Source organism: Sminthopsis crassicaudata, chromosome 4 (genome assembly GCF_048593235.1).
Source record: "Sminthopsis crassicaudata isolate SCR6 chromosome 4, ASM4859323v1, whole genome shotgun sequence".
Classification (NCBI taxonomy): Eukaryota; Metazoa; Chordata; class Mammalia; order Dasyuromorphia; family Dasyuridae; genus Sminthopsis; species Sminthopsis crassicaudata.
The window spans coordinates 385,404,692-385,425,460 of NC_133620.1; the positions used below are offsets into that span (position 1 = coordinate 385,404,692).

Sequence of the window (20,769 nt, forward strand, 5' to 3'; positions counted from 1 at the left end):
TGAGCAACAGATGACATGATTGGTATCAACCAAAAGCTGAGTCTTTCAGTACTCCAAACTAGCCAAGCTAATAAATTAATTATCCTGTAGCTTTCATATTATTGTTTATGTAGGTCTTTATCCCTTTTCCATAGGCAAGCTCTGATATACCACTTATAACAATCCATGCTTCAATGGCATATCATTATTTAATGTCCTCGAACTGGCTGTTTTCTCTAAATTTCATCTCTTCACTATTTTAAATCAGTCTGCATACCACTGGTTTCAGTGGTATACAGAGGTCACTAAGCCATATCTAAGTATCCCTGCAAGCTGCATAGTGATGTAGAAAACCACATATCATCTATGTTTTATTATATTTTTATCTTATTTAATATCCCAATAAAAGTTTAGTGGCTTAGGTCACACTTGGAAGTATTATAGGCAACATATAGTTCACAGGCCTTATGTCTGATCCCTTTACTGTACACCACCACACGCTTATCAGTGTTTGCCCACTGGCTACCCTTAACAAGTCTAAGCTTCAAGTTCAGGCTTTTTAAGGCTTTTAATATTCTGGTTTCCTCTTATCAATATGCTCAGTAATAGTTAGAATTTACATAGCACTTTCAGGTTTGCAAAGTGCTTTTCACTTGTATTATTATCCCCCCTTTTACAAAAACTGAAGCTGTGAATTACTTGCACATTGTCACAAGGCTACTAAGTGTCTAAGACAGGATCTGAAATGTCCTTAATGGAAGTGCTCAAAGAGAAACCAATTCAGTCAACTTCCCCTTTTGGATCCTGCTCATTCCTTCCTGATGTCACCTTTGCTCATTCTACTGTGGTATAAATCTAATACCTTCTCCCATCCTTTCCACTTATCTAAATTCTACTTACTCATTTTTCAAGAATAATCCCAAACAAGTCCCAATTTTCTCCAGAATGTTTATTAACCTAAAATCAATGGCCTTTCTTCTCTTAAATTCCTATTCCACTTATAGTCTACATCATACCATTTATCATTTGAGTATTATCTATCATACTCCATAATTGTTTCAAGACGTAGGTTGTTTCCCCAATTCAATTATAGTACTTCTTACTTAAAAAACAGAACACAAAATAGGAACTCAACAAAGTTTGTATCTGGAAAGAAATGTGGAATTTATTCTCTCTCCTCTCCTTCTGGGAGACTCAATCTTCAAATAAGTTCCACTGTTCTTTGAATTTGAGAGTGAAGTAGGTACCAAATTTCTTTTTTAAGGTCGTCAAAAGCTGACTTTTATTGGAATAAACTTATTCTACTGTTTGTTTTCTCTTCAATTCTATGGATCTCTCATTTTCTCCCAAATGATTACTTGGCAAGTTACATTCAATAAGTTCAAAATATGTTACAAAATTTCTTTGAAACATATAACTAGTTATAAACTTCTAATTAAATGGTAAGCAAACTCCTTGAAAATGCTATCTATGTTTTGTTTAACTTTGTATACTTAGTACATAGTAGACGCTTAAATATTTATTCAGTTGAATTAAAATAGCAAAAAGAAAATTCGGAATAAAAAAGCTACTAAATAGCCCAAGACAAGTGAATTCCATTTCTAAGCCTATAGAAGACATTTATAGGTTGCTCCTTTCTTCTCCCTCACCCCTCAAGACATTTTCCCAAATCTACAACTATAATTAACAATCATGGATGACTTTCCTTTGATTTAAGGAAATATATGTCCCCTCTGAGTATTCTTATCTGGCGTTTTTTCTCTGAAATTTCCATCTTCCTTTGACTCAAACATTTTCCTTCATATCTAGGTTATATATAGTCAAATAACCACAGAACTGTTCATAACTACTGCCTCTTCTTGTAAATATGCCTCTATGCCAAATATTCTCCTTTGTTCTTCTATAATAATCTGCAGCTTTAACTACTTAGGGAAGCATATGAATAATAGAACAGAGTTCTGTTCTACTTATACTTACCAAAACAATCATTACATTTTGTACAACTGGGTAGAAAGAAATTTACTAGATATCAATTCTTATACAATTCCAAAGACCCGATCAATTATTTTCAAGTCTTACCTCTGTCCACAATATAGTACCTCTGCCTAAGGACTCCTCTTGCCTCAAAGACATAAGAAAATTTGAGACATCTGAAAATGAGACCTTTTCCTGGAGAAATATGAAAGAAAATCTTTAACCAAAAAGATCAAAATAGTGTTAATAAGAAAATTACTCTTTTAAAAAAATCAAGTATATCCTTTAACATATTTAACATGTATTGGTCTACCTACTATCTGGGGGAGGGGGTTAGGGGAAGGAGGGAAAAAATTGGAACAAAAAGTTTGGCAATTGTTAATGCTGAAAAAAATTACCCATGCATATATCTTGTAAATAAAAAGCTGTATTAAAAAAAAAAAATCAAAGGCAATTCCAATAGACTTTGAATAGGATATGTCACTGCATTCAGAAAAAGAACTATAGAGATCTAATGTAAATCAACACATGCTATGCTCACTTATTTTTGTTTTATTTTTCCTCTCAAAGTTTTTCCCTTTTGTTCTGATTTTTCTTTCCCAACATGATTCATAAAAAAATGTATGTTAAAAATAAATGAATGAAAAAAAATTTTTTTTAAAAAGTCAAGTATACTAGAATTTAAAATACAGCGCTACTCTTAAGTCTAACAATAGGAAACCAACTTCTTTAAAATCAGATTTCCCATTTCGATCTAAACAATAAATAACGTTTACAGATTATTAGGAGGAAAAGCCAATATATTTGCAAATAGAGTAGTAGGGTTTATTCTATAAACTTATTTCCCTTAAAAATGTAGTTACCACTTGTAAAACATCATACCCAAAGTTTGAACTAATGATACTGTTCCTACAACCATCATTTTTAATCACAAAGGTATTGTTCTTTTCTATTTACTTTGTTCATTCTAATGTTAAATGATTAAACAAAGTTTTCTTCTAGGTCTTTCTATTCCTTTGGGGTGAAATTACATTCCTTTAAATGACAGAGAAAGGTGATAAAAATATCACTTTTATTAAAATAGTTCTGCTTCCATATTGCATTTAACCAAATGCAGGGGAGCCAGTTACTATAAGTCCTTCTCTCTGGATCTTTCCATTGCAACAAAGGCAACCATATTTCTTCTTTAAAAAAAAAAAAAATTTGAAAAAAAATTCAAACAAAACAAGAGCTCTAAAAATATGAGTTTGTTTTTGAAATTTATTCATTCATATAGCAACAACTGGATTTTAAAAGGCTTTTTAACTGAAATAATGAATGAGTAAAGAACTTACCACATCTATCAAATTCATAGCTGTCTGAAGAAGGTAGCACTGAGCTGCTCCCCTTAACAGAATCTGATGTGTGATCATAGTACACTGAAGAATATCCCTACAACCAAACAGTCTCTTATAGTACATTTCCACATTTATGTAACTGTATAAAACAATCTTTAAATTATGATTTATAAATAATATCTGTGTACTAACAAAGATTAAAAATGTATATTTCTTTTCTCATTTCTTATGATGAAATCATCAGTAAGATTGTTTTATCCCTATGATTTTTAATGAAGATTTCTACCACTTTCAAACTAAAAACTTATTCTTTATTACCTAGAAACTGATATTTACATAAGCATTACATATCAAGTAATTGTATAGATCACAGATTTTATGGAGTTATATAGTTATATATATATAACATTATAGTTAGTTTTTGGTCTGGGATAAACAACTTGTCCAAGATAAAATGCTAAACAAAAGAGACAGGATTTGAAATCAGATCCTCTTGTTTACAACTTCCCTGACTGACACTGAAGGCAGCATTCACTCCACAGAATCAGGCTGACTTATCTTTCTTATTTTCATGTTTAAATTAAAATTTTAGAATTAACTGTTTGACCCAGAATTTCAGTAAGATAAGGTATAGTAGCCTTGAAGCAAAGAATTAAGTCTGAAGACCATCTCCAAATTAGTGGGCCAGAGTGACTAGAAAGATACTGTTAATAGAGAAGGTGGGAAGAAAGATAAATGAGTCCTGTTTTAGACTTGGTTTGTTTGAAATATCTATGTGACATCAAATTTAAGATGTCCAAAGAGTAATTAGTGAAATAGGACTGGAATCAAAGAAAGACTGAAGCTAGATACATGGATATGGGAATTATCTAAAGAGATATAACTGAGTAAGATAACATTCAGACAAAAGAAGGGCGCCAGGCCAAACAGGGCTTTAGGAGGCACACAGTGGTTTGTCCTTCATTCTTAAAGACCATGACATCAGGGAGGTCCTTTTTTTAAAAAAACGACAGGGCAGGGGATTTGAGAATGGATAACAATGTAGAGTTGGGCTGGTTCACTAAAGAGTTGAGACAAGAAAGGGAAGAGAATATAGCTAGTTCAGGAGTGATGGCCTGGGAAAGTGTGTGGAAGGGAGACTATGATAATAATAGAGAATACGATAGAATAAGGGGATTTTTAAAAAGGGAAAGATAGAATAACAAAATATAAGTTTAGATGAAGGAATTTCAGAGTTTATAAATAAGGAAGAAGAATATTTGCGGGTGCATGACTATGTAGCTTGGATGGAATAGAGGAATAGGTCATAGGAAACTAAGTAGTTTGATGAATCAGGAAGTTTGAGTATTTGAGATATGGATTATGGCAGGACATTATGAAGGCAGAAACACTTTCTTAAAAACATTGAATTCACTAAGAAAGAAGGGAGAATACTGTCACTACAATAATAGCCACTAGGATCTGATTAGGGCAATAAATGTGGAGAGTGTGAAACTCAAAGGAGAGATTGCTTAGTGAAAAAGGTGGAGGGAGAGTCTGGCAGCAGCAGCAGCAGAGAGTACGGAGTATTGTGATTACTCTCTCCCTTTGCTACCCCCATCAGCTGGGCAGTATGAGAGAAAGTATATTCAGTATGGAAAATGTGACAACAGAATGGTATCAGCTGGAGGGATCCAGATTATAGGACCAGAAGATGGAAGGGATGAGAAAGGAAGCCTAATCACTTAACAGTTCTTAAGTTTAATACTATAAAATATGATAATATCTACTCCAGGGGAGTATTGTGAGGGTAAAATGAAATAACGCATGTAGGGCATTTTGTAAACCTTTTATTATGCTATGTACTATTTTACTCAAATACTAACAAAAGTCACTAGTGCTTTTTAAAGTGCTTCAGAAATCTAAATATTTTTACTACATTATTTATATTAGTCATACATAGAAGAAAGCATATCCAGAATACTCAGCTATACATTACAGTTTTTTTGTTTTGTTTTCTCCAGGGCCAAATAAAATACAGATGTGAAAACAAATGGTAGTGGTTCCATAGGATTCAATTTTCCAATAGAAAATTGAAACATTTAATTTGTGAAGAAAGCGCAACACATTGAAGGAAATCTTCACAATGTCCCAATACATATGATATATGACCCTAAATATTCACTGAATATAACTGATTACCTGAGAGCAAGAAGGCCTTCTACCCCGAGTACTTTACATCTTGGGATATGTGCTAGAGCCCTAGACAGGAATAAAATGGGAACAGCACACCAGTGCCTACTTGTCATCTTCTTAATGAATTTCAATAGGAAACTACCTAAAAGGAAAAAAAAAAATTATTAGGAAATAAGATTTCTAATTTATTTTTCCCATTCATTAGCAAAATTTAGTATTCTGTTTTATTAAAGTTAATTCCAGAATAAAATTAATTTGGGATTTATGTCAAAATTACAAAATTTTAAATTAATTCAAATTATATTTCTCGCATTATTTTACAAAGGCATACCCAGTAACCATGTTTAAGTACTCTGTATACCCAATAACCATATAAAAAAATGTAGTTACATATCATATTAACCTCTAAATGTTACAAAGTTCAATACCAAAAGGTAGAAAAAGTTAAGAAAAATGACCCAGCCTATATCCTCCTCCAAAGATTCATGAATAAACAAATCAAAAATTCAACTGGGAAAAACAGTACTTTCTTTGATGATGTAAACTAAGAACTTTTCATTCCAGAAATTGAAGGAATGATGTCATATAATATGAAAATATTACTATATTAAATAAACTATATATATCTTTACACACACACACACACACATACACAGCATTGCATAATTACCAAATATTGACAACATCTGATATTCATAGTTTTACATTTCAATTATTCATTAATCTTGTGGGGAAAAGGAGAACATATTTCTTCTCAGTCTGTTGAATTCCTATTCATTCATTAAAATTCACCTTATACTTATATCTGTTCCCCCCAAGTAATAATGTTATTTTCCCCTACTAATCTCACATAGCAAGTACTTTATACTTCTCTTAAGTTGTTGTCTATTATTTTATACTAGTTGTTCTCCCTGACCCACACTTCCATCCCACTAAGCTATAAAGCATCATGAGAGCAAAGATTTAAATTTTGTAAATCCCACTGCTTAGCACACAGCTTTGATATATACGGCACTTAGTAAATATGTGTTAAATTACTATTTAATTCATGATTTCATAAAGACACATAAATTATATTTATGTAAAAAAGCCACTGAAAATGGCACAGAAACAAGTATTATTTAAAATCTCCTTCTTCAGGAGTCCTACCAAACTCCTTTTATGACACAGACATGGTACTGATACCTAAACCAGGTAGATCGAAAACTGAGAAAGAAAATTATAGACCAATCTCCTTAATGAATATTGATGCTAAAATCTTAAATAAGATATTAGCAAAGAGACTTCAGAAAATCATCTCCAGGATAATACACTATGATCAAGTAGGATTTATTCCAGGAATGCAGGGCTGGTTTAATATTAGGAAAACTATTAATATAATTGACCATATTAATAATCAAATTAATAAGAACCATATGATCATCTCAATAGATGCAGAAAAAGCATTTGACAAAATCCAACATCCATTCCTACTAAAAACTCTTGAGAGTATAGGAATAAATGGACTATTCCTTAGAATAATCAGGAGCATATATTTAAGACCTTCAGTAAGCATAATATGCAATAGAAATAAGCTGCAACCTTTCCCAGTAAGATCAGGAGTGAAACAAGGTTGCCCACTATCACCATTACTATTCAATATAGTACTAGAAACGCTAGCCTCGGCAATAAGAGCCGAGAAAGAGATTCAAGGAATTAGAGTAGGAAATGAGGAAATTAAACTATCACTTTTTGCAGATGACATGATGGTATACTTAGAGAACCCCAAAGACTCTGCTAAAAAGCTACTAGAAATAATTCAAAATTTCAGCAAAGTGGCAGGACACAAAATAAATCCACATAAATCCTGAGCATTTTTATATATCACTAACAAAATGAAATAGCAAGAGATACAACAAGAAATTCCATTCCAAACAAATGTTGAGAGTATAAAATATTTGGGAATCCATCTACCAAAGAAAAGTCAGGAATTATATGAGAAAAATTACAAAACACTTGCCACAAAAATAAAATCAGATTTAAATAACTGGAAAGACATTCAGTGCTCTTGGATAGGCCGAGCGAATATAATAAAGATGACAATACTCCCCAAACTAATCTATTTATTTAGTGCTATACCAATCAGACTCCCAAGAAACTATTTCAATGACCTAGAAAAAATAACAACAAAATTCATATGGAAGAATAAAAGGTCGAGAATTGCAAGGGAACTAATGAAAAAAAAGTCAGAGGAAGGTGGTCTAAGTGTACCTGATCTAAAGCTATATTATATAGCAGCAGTCACCAAAACCATTTGGTATTGGCTAAGAAATAGACCGGTAGATCAGTGGAACAGATTAGATACAAAGGACAAAAAAGGATACATATATAGCAACCTAATCTTTGACAAACCCAAAGATACCAACATTAGGGATAAAAATTCATTATTCGGAAAAAACTGTTGGGAAAACTGGAAATTAGTATGGCAGAAATTAGATATGGATCCACACTTAACACCATATACCAAGATAAGATCAAAATGGGTCCATGATTTAGGCATAAAGAGGGAGATAATAAATAGATTAGAGGAACAGAGGATAATCTACCTCTCAGACTTGTGGAGGAGGAAGGAATTTATGACCAGAGGAGAACTAGAGATCATTATTGATCACAAAATAGAAGATTTTGATTACATCAAACTAAAAAGTTTCTGTACAAATAATACTAATGCAAACAAGATTAGAAGGGAAGTAACAAATTGGGAAAATATTTTTAAAAACAAAGGTTCTGACAAAGGTCTCATTTCCAAAATATATAGAGAAGTGACCCTAATTTATAAGAAACCGAACCATTCTCCAATTGATAAATGGTCAAAGGATATGAACAGACAATTCTCAGAGGAAGAAATTGAAACTATATCCACTCACATGAAAGAGTGTTCCAAATCACTACTGATCAGAGAAATGCAAATTAAGACCACTCTGAGATACCACTACACACCTGTCAGATTGGCTAAGATGACAGGAACAAATAATGACAAATGTTGGAGGGAATGTGGGGAAATTGGGACACTAATACATTGCTGGTGGAGTTGCGAAAGAATCCAGCCATTCTGGAGAGCAATCTGGAATTATGCCCAAAAAGTTATCAAACTGTGCATACCCTTTGACCCAGCAGTGCTACTACTGGGAGAGGCTTGGAGAGACTTAAATCAACTGATGCTGAGTGAAATGAGCAGAACCAGAAGATCACTGTACACTTCAACAACAATACTGTATGAGGATGTATTCTGATGGAAGTGGAAATCTTCAACATAAAGAAGATCCAACTCACTTCCAGTTGATCAATGATGGACAGAGGTAGCTACACCCAGAGAAGAAACACTGGGAAGTGAATGTAAATTGTTAGCACTAATATTTGTCTGCCCAGGTTGCATGTACCTTCGGATTCTAATGTTTATTGTGCAACAAGAAAATGATATTCACACACATGTATTGTACCTAGACTATATTGTAACACATGTAAAATGTATGGGATTGCCTGTCATCGGGGGGAGGGAATAGAGGGAGGGGGGGATAATTTGGAAAAATGAATACAAGGGATAATATTATAAAATATATATATAATAATAATAAAAAATTAAAAAAAAAGAAAAAAGAAAAAGAAATATTCAGCTTTTAAAATGAAAAAAAAAAAAAAAATCTCCTTCTTCTTGTAGTTCTCATCCATCTGGCCATAGATACTGAATACATTTTACCCACCTATACTTTTAAGTATTTGTATTTGTTTCAGTTAATACAACTTACTCACCGATTTTACCTTTGGCTACTTTTCCCTCCAAACCTATCCTATTATGATTCTCTTAGAAAACCAGGATCAAAAGTCAACTGAATCAAAAGTTCATGCCACAAAGTGCTATACTACATTACAATATCAAACATCACATCTCAACACTAGGGAACTCAATTTCTCCCCAATGCTCTTTCTGCTCCATTTTCCTGGCAAGAACTATATATGACAAGACCAGGGCCATTCAACTAAGTGCTTGCTTTTATGCAGTGCTTTAATTTTTGCAAATAGCTTTACAAATATTATCTCATTTAATTCTCATACTAATATTCATACTAATTATAAAAGATGAAGTGAAAACAAAGCCAAAGAATCCTAATGTCAAGCTTTGTCTTCTTTTAACAGGATGATATTACCTCCCTGCCAACTCTGTAAACTTTATCTTCCTAACCTCTTGGACTGAAAATTACCTTGGACGTTTCCAGCTCATTAGCTGTTACATATAGTAAGTCTAATATCTCTACCTAACTTGGTTCTAGGAAAAGACTACTGCACCAATGATTCATTTTATTAGAAATAAAAATTAAAGGATGCCTCATATGTCAATAGGAAAGACAATACAAAAGACTCTTGTGCTAAGCCAACTTAAACATTTTAGTTTCAAAAATTCCTCAGCCCAGATGCTTTCCTTAACTCTAAAAATTAAATGGCACATGGCCTAAAAAGTTAGCTAGCTTTAGAAGTCTTTCATTAATACATGGAAGTATTATATATAACTGCAGTCATTCTTAGTGAAATCACAATATAAGATATCTCTGTAATTTTGACAGAAAAAGGATACCCCTAAAGAGCAAGAGAACAATTTTTCACTCCTAAAACAATATTATTTCATTATCTTCCTACTAAAATTACCTATCCTCCAAAATTTGAGGGAATCATTTTCTTTCCAGTTATCTACATATCTACATAGACATCTCTTAACCTTTTATTTTCTCTCATACTGTATACAGAATTAGATGCTTATCTTGTCAATCATACCTCTATATCACATCCTTCTCTCAATTCAAACGGCCATAATCCTATTATATACAAGTACTTACAATCTCTAACATGGAACATTAAACTAGCCTCCTAAATATTTAGCTTACTTGCAAGCCTTCCCTCCCCCCAATCCATCCTTCATAGAATTTTCAAATTAATATTCCTAAAATAAGAGTTTGACCATGTTACTTCTTGGCAAAAATCTTTGGTAGATTCATGTCCCAAAAATAAAATATAAACTCTTTAGCTTAGCATTTAAAAAACCTCCACAACCTGGCTCCAGCCTGACTTTCTAACCTTATTTCATATTCCCTTCACATAAGCCATGTTTCAGCCAAACAACTAATAGCTAATTCCCAAAATTCAGTATTTATTTCCCATCTTCACATCTGTTATGCAATTTGTCCCACATATCTAAAATGCACTCTCTATTCATCTATAGCACTTAACATCCTCAATTTTTTTCAAGGCTGAGTTCAGGTGCTACTTCATGCATAAAAGCTTTATTGAACCTACTAAACTGGTCCTCAAACTAAGTTGTATTTACTAACATTGTCACTGTTTCCTTTCCCTTCCACCTCCCCAATATCTAGCATATATTCAATAGCATATCATCCAAGAGCTAGAGTGCCTTGTATATAGGAGATGCTAATAAATGCTTGAATTATTGTTTAATTACATTAGGAATGAGAATAATTCACATGTTAAAAAAAATTAGTAAAGATATTATATTGATAAAATAAAACACTCCACTAAAACCTACTTTTTGCATCTTCTGAAAGGAGGGAAAGATAAGTAACTAAGAATGTCTGTAATTTCATTCCCAAAGGGGAACAGCTTCCTATCTTGTGGCCTGAGGACCTACAACAGAAGGGGATAAAAAAGATGTTAAAATGATTTCTTCATAAAACATAACACTGCAGTTCATCTAAATGCACTGTGGTACATCTTTCATGGATTAAATAAAATTAAAAGTTTGTTTTCTTGATTACATATCCACTTAGAGGTGGATCACAATTTCTTAATTATAGACTCAGGATCTTATACTCTACCTTTTGACATTGGATATGCCCTAAGATATTACATAATTATGGCCAATGCTATAATATCTTAAATTACTTCTTAATTTAAAAATATGTGTAAATGTTCAACATATAGAAGATATCTTCCAGATGTAAGAATGGAAAAACAGGCAGATCTGAATAGCAGAATGAAGTATGAAATGTAGACAATCCAGGTACAATGCCCTACAAAGAACAGTAAAAGACCCAAGGAGGAAAGCAGAGAATACATGGAAAAAAGGTCACAATATAAAAAGGTATTATTATTTGCAAAATTAGAAAGATATCCACACCAATTAGATCAAGCCAATCCAATAAATATTTATTAAGCACCTATTATGTGCTAGGCACTATGCTAAGCTGTGAATGACAATGCAAACAAGTAGGGAAATACATTTGTTGCCAAAATAACATTATCAAAAATAAATTGTTGTCTTGCTAGAGAGAAAAGAATAATATTTATGGCCAAGACAGATATCAGCACTGCTAAAGCACTTAGTTGATAATATTTACTAGTCATTTTTTCCTACTATTTGATTCTCCCATCAACATTATCTGTTAATTGAACACATTAGACCACTAGAATCTAAAAGCGTGCCATAATAAATGTTTTCCAAACCTTATAGAAAACATTAAGTATCTTCACTGGTTTTACTGCTCTCCAGCTGTCTAATTGCTACAGCAAACTATTCAAGAGTAATGAGTTATTTGAAAACTACAAAATAATTGGCACATTAAGACTGCTATACTCTTTATATAGTCACTACATTAGGCTAAATATTAAAATAATTTAGCACATAAAATCCTGAAATAACATTCATTTAATCTAATTATTAAAAGAAATATAGATAAATATGAGCTTTTTATAAGTATCAGACATAGGTATGTTGAATACAGGAATGTTAACTTCTATTTCATATTATCAATATTTACAAAGAAAATTACTTTTAAAAGTTGAAAACAGAATTCAGGAATACAAAAAATTTAGAAACTACTCACAATCTCCTCTTATTCCAGATCAGGAGTATTTCTCCCTGATAGTGGGAGGCTGACCAGAGCCTTCACCTTCAACAAAGCCAGACCCAAGTGAGAGCCCAAACCATTGATATGTGGGGGGCTGATGATGATGTAACTTCTAAAAACCAAAAAAGTGATGGGGATATAGGGTGGGGTAAATTAAGATGGAGGGAGATACATACTAAAAAAGGGAGAAGAATGGCAAAAAAGAAAAAAAAAATAACAGAGAAGAATTTGGGTCTTATTTATTTTTAATTAAAAGAGGGAAAAGTGATAAAAGAATTAGATCAAGAAAAGAAAGTAAGGGAAGAGTTATGGCCATATTAAAACTAAACATCACTTTAAAGTCAGGCACCCCACAAGATATCTGGCATTGTACCAAACTATGAGAAATACATTCTTTGCTTTATTATTATACATCATAATTAAGTATTAGAAGATTTACCTGCCATACAAAGAACTTTCTGAAAGGGCTTCCATTAATGGTCCAATAATAAACTGAAAAAAAAAAAAAAAAAAAAAAAATTTGTTGATATTAACTTGCATTTATAATTTTGAAATCCAATAAATAACTAGGCTCACTTTGATTAGTATTCATGCTACACAGGAAGGAAGAATTGCCATAAACAAAAAACAGACCTCTCTCACATTAAAGTTTGACTCCGTGGTTAACAGAAGCTGAAACACAATGATGTGCTTTTTAAGCAGATAAATTCTGCCAGAATGATAAAGTCAGTAGAGCTATTTGCCCACCTGATATAATAGTTTGGGATACTGAGAAGAGGGTTCATGTGCTGGTTCAAGAAGCAGGAAAGGAACCTGAAGTAGTAACATGCTGGAATAAAGGCAGTGACAGAAAGAGAGAATAAGGTGCTCAAGAGGAGATTCAAGCCCCTTACCTGGAAGTTAAAGGAAAAAAAAAATGTTAAATTATATCTCTGAAATTTTGCTGGACATTGGTTAAGGTGGTAAATTCACAAACAGATCATAGGATTTAATGAGATTAGTAACATGGCATTTATAAAAAATATGTTAGATATTGAGATAAGTGAAAGGGTGGAGCAAACCTATGGTAAAGCAAAACATCAGTACTTTCCATAAGCAATAAATTATTCTAAAATGAGAAAGTTTGCAAATGTACCTTTAACACTTATAAACTCAGTTTTGTGTCAAAGTCTCTATATGCACAATTTGTTACATATAAGTACTGAAAAATATAATTATTAGGATGATTATGGCCCAAAACACTTAAAATGGCTACATTTAAGGAAAAAGTATAGCCATTAGTTGTTTTGAATCATAGGTATAACATCACTAATAAAACTTATTCTAAGTCATAATATGTACATTAGGATATATGTATATCCTCTATATTATTAACACAACAAAACCTTTTTATAATGGTAGACAAGACTAACATCTATTTTAGAAGTTATCTTGCTATCAACTGGCTTTTCCAATATGTAGTAGCTATGTTTAGAGGGGTGTAATTTGTTTTCCCTAAAGTCATGAAACAAGACATGCAACAATGGTGGTCTAGTAATTCTTTAAGGATAAAAAAGTGCAATAGATGTGTTTTGGTCTTCAAGCATTGGGGACAGAATATATTACCATTACCTCAGAAAATCCTGGTGCACCTGGAAGGCCTTTTGTTTCACAGAGCTCCAAAAAGTGTATAATGCCTTCTTTGGTCAGGCTTTTGTTTTCACTTTCAAACATTCTTTTATAAATACACATATGCCAGGATGGATGAAGGAGCCAGCATGCTGTCAAAACAAAAGCCCAATTTTGCCTTTGGTACAAGTTATCAGATATTAATCTAAAATATACACAAATTTTAACATTATTACACTGATCACTAAAAGGTAGAATTTCACAGGAAGTGAGTCAGTTATTGAATGCCATTTGATAAAGTTTAATTATCAAGTACCCTCAAATTTTCATTATTAACTACAGGCAGCCAGTCTTACATTATAGACATAACTATATAATACTTGGGGAATGTCTACCACAGAATTTCCCTGCTTTGAAGAAGCATAAGTTTAGAATTAGCAGTAAAAGTTTTCAAACTTCAATAACTCATATCTATAGAATGTTTTATATTTTATATTTTATAAAGTACATGCCAACCAAATAACAACCCTGTGAAATGGATGCATTAAAATTATTACGCACAGTTTACAGATGAGAAAATCCAAATGAGAATTTGTCTTGACAACATACACACACACACACACACACACACACACACACACACACACACATATTTCTGGTTCTTCAGAAATGAATATTTTTATCCTTTAATTCTTTTATAAAACCAATTTTTCAATGTCAATTCACACCATATTATAAGTAAATTAGTTCATTATCTGCAATCTACATGAAGAAGCTTTTAAAATTCTTTGGCAGCAGTAATTTTTAAAAATCATTCAATGCCATTTGATTTCACATTCCAAGAGCTGTGGGCAAAACATAATACTAAGCGTATCATTTTAATACTAGATAGCTAAGTGAAGTCACACCAGGATTCAATTAAATTCTAGCCCCAGGTGGGACCATAGATTCTTATGGTCTGTGAAAATCCCAGTGCATCACAAGATTACTGAAATAAGCTGAATAAGACTCAATTCCTAAAGGGTCAACCTATTAAAATTGTAATTATCTGAGAAGGGACTAAAACCCATCTAACCCAAGTTAATTCTCATATGTAAACACTATAATATAGTACTTAATCATTCATATGAATACAAAATACTGTTAACTTATGTTTGCTTATTACTTTGATGTGAACTCCAATTTTGTAAAAATGTCTCATAAGACTTCAGTAAAGAATAACTTAAGCATATTTCTATACATTCTTCACTAAAAAACATCCATAATACTGGCTGGCAATGGTTAAGGCCCAACACTTCTATTTTAGATTTACCTCAGAATTCTCTATCCTGACTAAGAAATCCTAGCTATGTGGCAATCAGGAATAATCATCTATCTTCTGTTACTGTCAGCACAATAGAAGCAAGGACCCTGATTCATTCTTATGTGCACTCCCCTCTAACCATAGTGTGCTAATATACCTTTTATATATTTTTGTTCAAGTAAAATGTTTCTAAAGGTCCTAAAAACTAACTCACAATTACTGAAGCAAAACCATATGTTTTAAAGGAATAATGAAGGGATGTAACAAAAGTAATTCTACCACACAAAGAAGACATTTTTTAAAAGCTTAGGAATAAATCACCTTCTTGAAAAGGGAAACCATTACCTTTTTCCTCTGACATTGCATAGTCAAATAAACTGTTTAGCTTTGGTAAGACAGGTTTTATAACATGTATCTGAAATATAAAAACAAAAAGTTTTGTACCTGATGAAAAATCACATCCAAAAACTGATTTAGGTATAGTCTCATAACAACAATATTACATCTTGGCATCATATTGGAAAACTTAAGAATTTAAAGGTTATAAACATGTAGCTTCTTTTATGTAGCATATAGGTTCAATCAAAAAAATAGAATTATGAAGACCCAAACTGTGTTTTAGAATAAAAGCAACATACAGATTTTATATGCCATTTTATGAGTGTTAATGAGTTTTTACATAAACTATCTTCATTCTTAATTTGATCTTTGATCACATTGTGAGGTAGACAGACATAACAGATTCAGATTTACAACTGGAAAAGCCCTCAGAGTTAGTCATCTAGTCTAAGACCCTCATTTTATTAATAAGTAATCAGAAAGATCAAGTGACATGTTCAAATTCACCTGGATAGCAAATGGCAGAATAGGCATTACACCCATTTTAAAGGTGAGAAAACTGAGGCACAGATTCCTGAGTTTTCCCAGAATCACCATGAGCAACAAAATCAGGCCTAACACCCCAAACTCCTAACTTTTAGTGCAGTCTTCTTCCTGTGTAATTTTATCTTCACAACACCTCTATCTCATGAACATGGGAGAATCAAGCTCCCTAAGTCACTATTTCACACTGCTGGGAATTCCTAAAATCATATAATGTTAAAATTAGAGAACCTAGTTTATTTTACATTTGAGGAAACTAAGGCCCTAAAGTTAAGCCACATAACCCAAAAATCATGGACACTGAGTTGGAAAACTAGGACAGGAACACAGATTTCAATTCAGTGTTCTTTCTACTATAGCATTTCTTAATAATATTTAAATATGTGTATGTGAAATGCATTTCCAAAGCCAACTTTAACTATTTTAACTGACAGTTTTTTAAATAGTCCATAGAATTGATGCTTTCATCAGCACTTAACAAATTACCCGAATGCATGTAAAACAATGCTGTTAGACATACTGTGACTTCTAAGAAATCTTAGTATTAAAAAAAAAATCAAAATAACAAAATGGATAAATGATTCACTTAATAATTTAAGTCATGGCTGGGTTTTTTTGAAATAAGTACTCCCCTGGTACATTCAAATATTTGTGTATAGATTATTCATTTGGAGAGACCAAGAATCTAACAATTAAATTTTTAGGAATCAATGGAAACTGATGTTCAATTACAAAAAGAAAAAAAAAAACAAGGAAAGAGTTCAGGGAGGGGAAAAGAGAAAAGGAAAGATATACATTTTCATAATTAAAATGTTAAGTCAAAGAAAGATAATTTTATCTTTTAAAATATTAGCTTTTTAGGGACGTTTCTATCAAGAAGTGAGACATACCTATCTATACTTTATCTATATCTATACTATATCTATATCTATATCTATACTTTGCTAAACCAAAGCCAAATTTTACATTTCCTATCTTAAATGTTAAAAACCTTGAGAATGCATTTTGCTATATTATGGAACTGGTTTCAAAAAAATGATGATCATTAAACTATTTACCTGATTTCCTTCCAGAGTTTCCATTATTAAAATATAATTTTCCCAAAACTTCAAGAGTTCTTCTTTTTTCTTATCCAACCACCAAAACAGACTTGGTTCTAATAAAATAAAAAGATAATCATTTTCATCTATTAACTTCAAAATATCTGTTAATGATGGTACTTCATATAACAATGTCATTAGCATTATGAAAATAATGCTTTCTAGTGTTTAGAATATAATGCAAACCCATATTCAAAAGTTCAGTAACAGAGGAGGACTAGTCTAAAAAGAACTTATAAAGCAATTAAGAATAATTAATAAATTAAGTCAAGACCTACATCACTCTAACAATTTTCTCAACAGCTTATGATCATTTTCATAAGTTGATTAATAATCTTGTAAGCAAAATATGTGGACAGTTGGTAAAAAATATTATGATCTGGTAAAAAAAAAAAAAAAAAAAAAAGTTTTGTAAGGAAGTTTTTTAATCCTAACAGCAAATGATAACTGATATACTACATTTACAACTGCAGCAAAGGTTCCCTCCAAATGCCCACTATTTATTTCTCAAAAACCCTGTTTGCAATTTATAGTACATTTATGACGAAGCAAGTTTTTGCTGATTACTACTAGCTGTAACAAAATCTGGAAAATTATTACTGTTTGGAAAAAATATTTCGGGACTGCTAGATGGTGCAGTGGATAGAGCACCAGCCCTAAAGTCAGGAGGACCTGAGTTCAAATCTGACCTCAGACCCTTAACAGTCCTAGCTGACCCTGGGCAAGTCACTTAACTCTAATTACCTCAGCAAAAAAAAAAAAAAAAAATATTTCTCCTACTGCTTGCATTTACTCCTTTTAAGTAGGGGAGCACATTGCTCACAATCATATGCCAAATGCCACCTAGAAAGTAGAAATTCTGATGCAAATTAATATTAAATAAAATCTACTGAATCATTCTCAATTTAATCATTCTTACTGACTCAGTTATTAAAGTTTCCTTTAATATGTTTAAGTGATATTATCTAGCAGCCTCTTACATCCTCTAAATCTCTGGGCAATAATGCTCCCAAGAGCAGAAATAATTCCATTGGTAACTTGGAGTATGGTAAAATGAAGTTAAGAATGATACCTCTATCTCAAAAGAAATTAAATAAGGCAAAAGTCCTTTAACGTGATGGAGGTCCCAAAAAAGACTAAAAAAAAATAGTCCATCAGATTTAATATCTTTAAATTTAGCTTCATCATTGCAATAAAAGTTCTATTGTGTTATATTCTGCAGATTTTTATTATACACACCTTTGTTGCCCTTTCTTTTGCACAGAAAAAGAATCCTACAAACTCCACTGTTTACAGCAGATTTGCAAGCATTGGGTGTTCCTAAAGTAAAGTCATCGATCTATTAGGTCATATACAGAAGAGAAAAGTAGGCCTAAGAGTGCAGACCTTGTGAAGGGAGGATAAAGTGATGAAATCTCAGTTAATGCTGGGTAATGTAAAGGGCCACTTCTAATACATGCTAGCCATTTCCAATGGAAATATTCCATTAAATTGATGTGCAGCCTGTTCATGATCTTTAAATTTATAAAGCGGCAGCATGGTCTCCTGTTTCTGACATATAAACTGTGTGATCCTAGGCAAGTCACTTCTCCGTGCTCCTTCCCCAGCATCTGCTTAAGATATTTAATTGGTGATCTGCATCGGGAGGTGAAAATTGGGTAGGAATCCAAAAAGAAAGTGGCAGGGAGAGTGGGGGAATCGAGGAGCCCCCATGTCCCTCCCCACCCCCCAGGTAGGGGGGGTCTGTTTGTATGGAGAGGCAAGTACCGTTTGCATCGCGGGCCCCGCTGCAGCAGTCGGCCCCCAGTCCCGCGGAAGTCTCCAGCGCCCTCTGCAGCAGATAACGGGCTCTCTTGCGGCTCAGCCCGTCGGGGTGCACCAGGCCGGCCTGCACAACCCTCCAGAAGCCAGGGCTGCACCGCGGATCGGGCACCTCCTCCTTCGGGGCTCCGCCCACACCCGGGGAGGCCAGCAGCCGGTCCGCCAGAGCGCAAAGCACTAGCAGCAGCCTGGCGACGCGGGGCGCCGGGCCCAACCCCCTTGGCTCCGGCTCCTCCTCCTCACGGGGCAGGAGCCCCTCCCACAACGCTCGGAGCGAGACAGCACTGCTTTGACCCAGTGCCGGCAGTAACCTCCCGGCCACCAGTGCCGCCGCTCCTTCCTCGGTACCAGACTCCTCGTCGTCCTCGTCTCCCAGCGCCACTGCCAAGGCCGTCCGGGCCACGCGCTCCAGCAATGCTCTGTCCTCGATAGGCCGCAGGCAGGGGCCCACGGCCACCAACACCTCCACGGCCTCCTCGGCACCCAGCCCGCTGCGCTCCCCCAGAACTGCTCGGGCCTTCTCCTCCTCCTCCGGGCCCGACGCGGGTCTTAGGGCGAGCAAGTCACCGAGCGCCTCGTTCACCAGTCCGACTGCCAGCTGGGGGCATCCGGACAGGCTGGCGCACGCGCGCAGGGCCCCGCACGCGGCCCTCACCACGCGGCGCCGGCGGTCGCGAGGCGCCGAGGATTCCCCATCCGGTGTCCCCGCCCGGCCGGCCCGCAGACCCCGAAGCAGAGGCACGAGGTGCCCCGCTGCGACCTCTCGCACCGCTTCCTGCAGCAACAGGGATGCGGGACGTGCGCTCGCGCCGCTACTGTCCTCCTGCTCCTCTTCGAGACGCTGGAGAAGAAACCGTAACGTCTCAACTCGCTCCGCCGGGGTCGGCGTGTCCCAGACACAGAGCGCCCGAAGCAGGGCGCGGGGGTCCTGGCTCTGGGAGAGCAGCGCTTCGGCTAAGACACACTCCATCGGAAACGCGCGTTCCCGGCTCGCAGCCGCCGCGGCCGCTCTGCTTCCCTAGGTCTCTTCAGCGCCGCGTGCGTACGTGCGCGCGCGCTCCCAGGGGTCCTGGGTCAGGGCACGCGCCTGGGACCTAAAGAGGGAGGGGCCTTGCTCCTCCTGACCTTGGGCGTGCTGTTTCTTTTGGCAGGACCCTTTGCGTGCAGTTCGTGCCCTTTACTCCAACCAAAAAAACAAAGCAGGATTCATAATCCCCACCTAAAATCGACCTTTGAAACAGAATCTCAAAATATTAGAGCTATAAGAAAACACCTTTGATCACAGGTTATGAGTCTTACTCTTTAATTAGAAAGTTATTTACCAGTTTCAAATAGATGAGTAATAAATAGCCATTTAATCACTTTTAAACCTGTTCCTTTTCTTTAAAAAAAGACTTTTACAGCTTAACTCTGTAAACTACAATACCATGAGTGTCGGGGTTAGTTTGGTGGAAACGAAAAAGAAGGGAATAAGCATTTATTAAATGCCTCTTGTCTGTTAACATCGTTATAAATACCTCATTAGTCCCTCACTAATCCTCTGACATAGAGCTCTTCTGGTCCTATTTTACAATCGAGAAAACAAGTAATTACCCAAGATCACCTTTCTAGTCATTGGATTTCAAATTCAGATCTTTCTGAGACCAAGCCCAGTGTTCTGCCCAGGTACTACCTAGCTATCCAGAAAGATGGCAAAA

At 34.7% G+C, this 20,769-nt stretch overlaps 1 protein-coding gene across 3 annotated transcripts in view; it reads right to left on the bottom strand.

The window, feature by feature from the left end:
- The window catches only part of TARBP1 (tRNA guanosine 2 -O-methyltransferase TARBP1), a 77,016-nt gene extending 56,580 nt beyond the window's left edge, over positions 1-20,436 (bottom strand). For 2 of the 3 annotated variants that reach the window (XM_074262426.1, XM_074262425.1), the window contains exons 1-9: positions 19,019-20,436; positions 17,210-17,307; positions 15,615-15,684; positions 13,970-14,118; positions 12,798-12,850; positions 11,038-11,135; positions 5,472-5,607; positions 3,288-3,384; positions 2,059-2,148 (exon numbers count right to left, since the gene is read on the bottom strand). In XM_074262426.1, coding sequence (XP_074118527.1) covers positions 2,059-2,148; positions 3,288-3,384; positions 5,472-5,607; positions 11,038-11,135; positions 12,798-12,850; positions 13,970-14,118; positions 15,615-15,684; positions 17,210-17,307; positions 19,019-20,042 — 1,815 coding nt within the window. In that variant the 5' untranslated portion in view covers positions 20,043-20,436. Of the gene's footprint in view, positions 1-2,058; positions 2,149-3,287; positions 3,385-5,471; positions 5,608-11,033; positions 11,136-12,797; positions 12,851-13,969; positions 14,119-15,614; positions 15,685-17,209; positions 17,308-19,018 lie in introns of all 3 variants that reach the window. The other variant, XM_074262424.1, reaches the window with a different exon arrangement.
- Between the last annotated feature and the right edge of the window lie 333 nt (positions 20,437-20,769).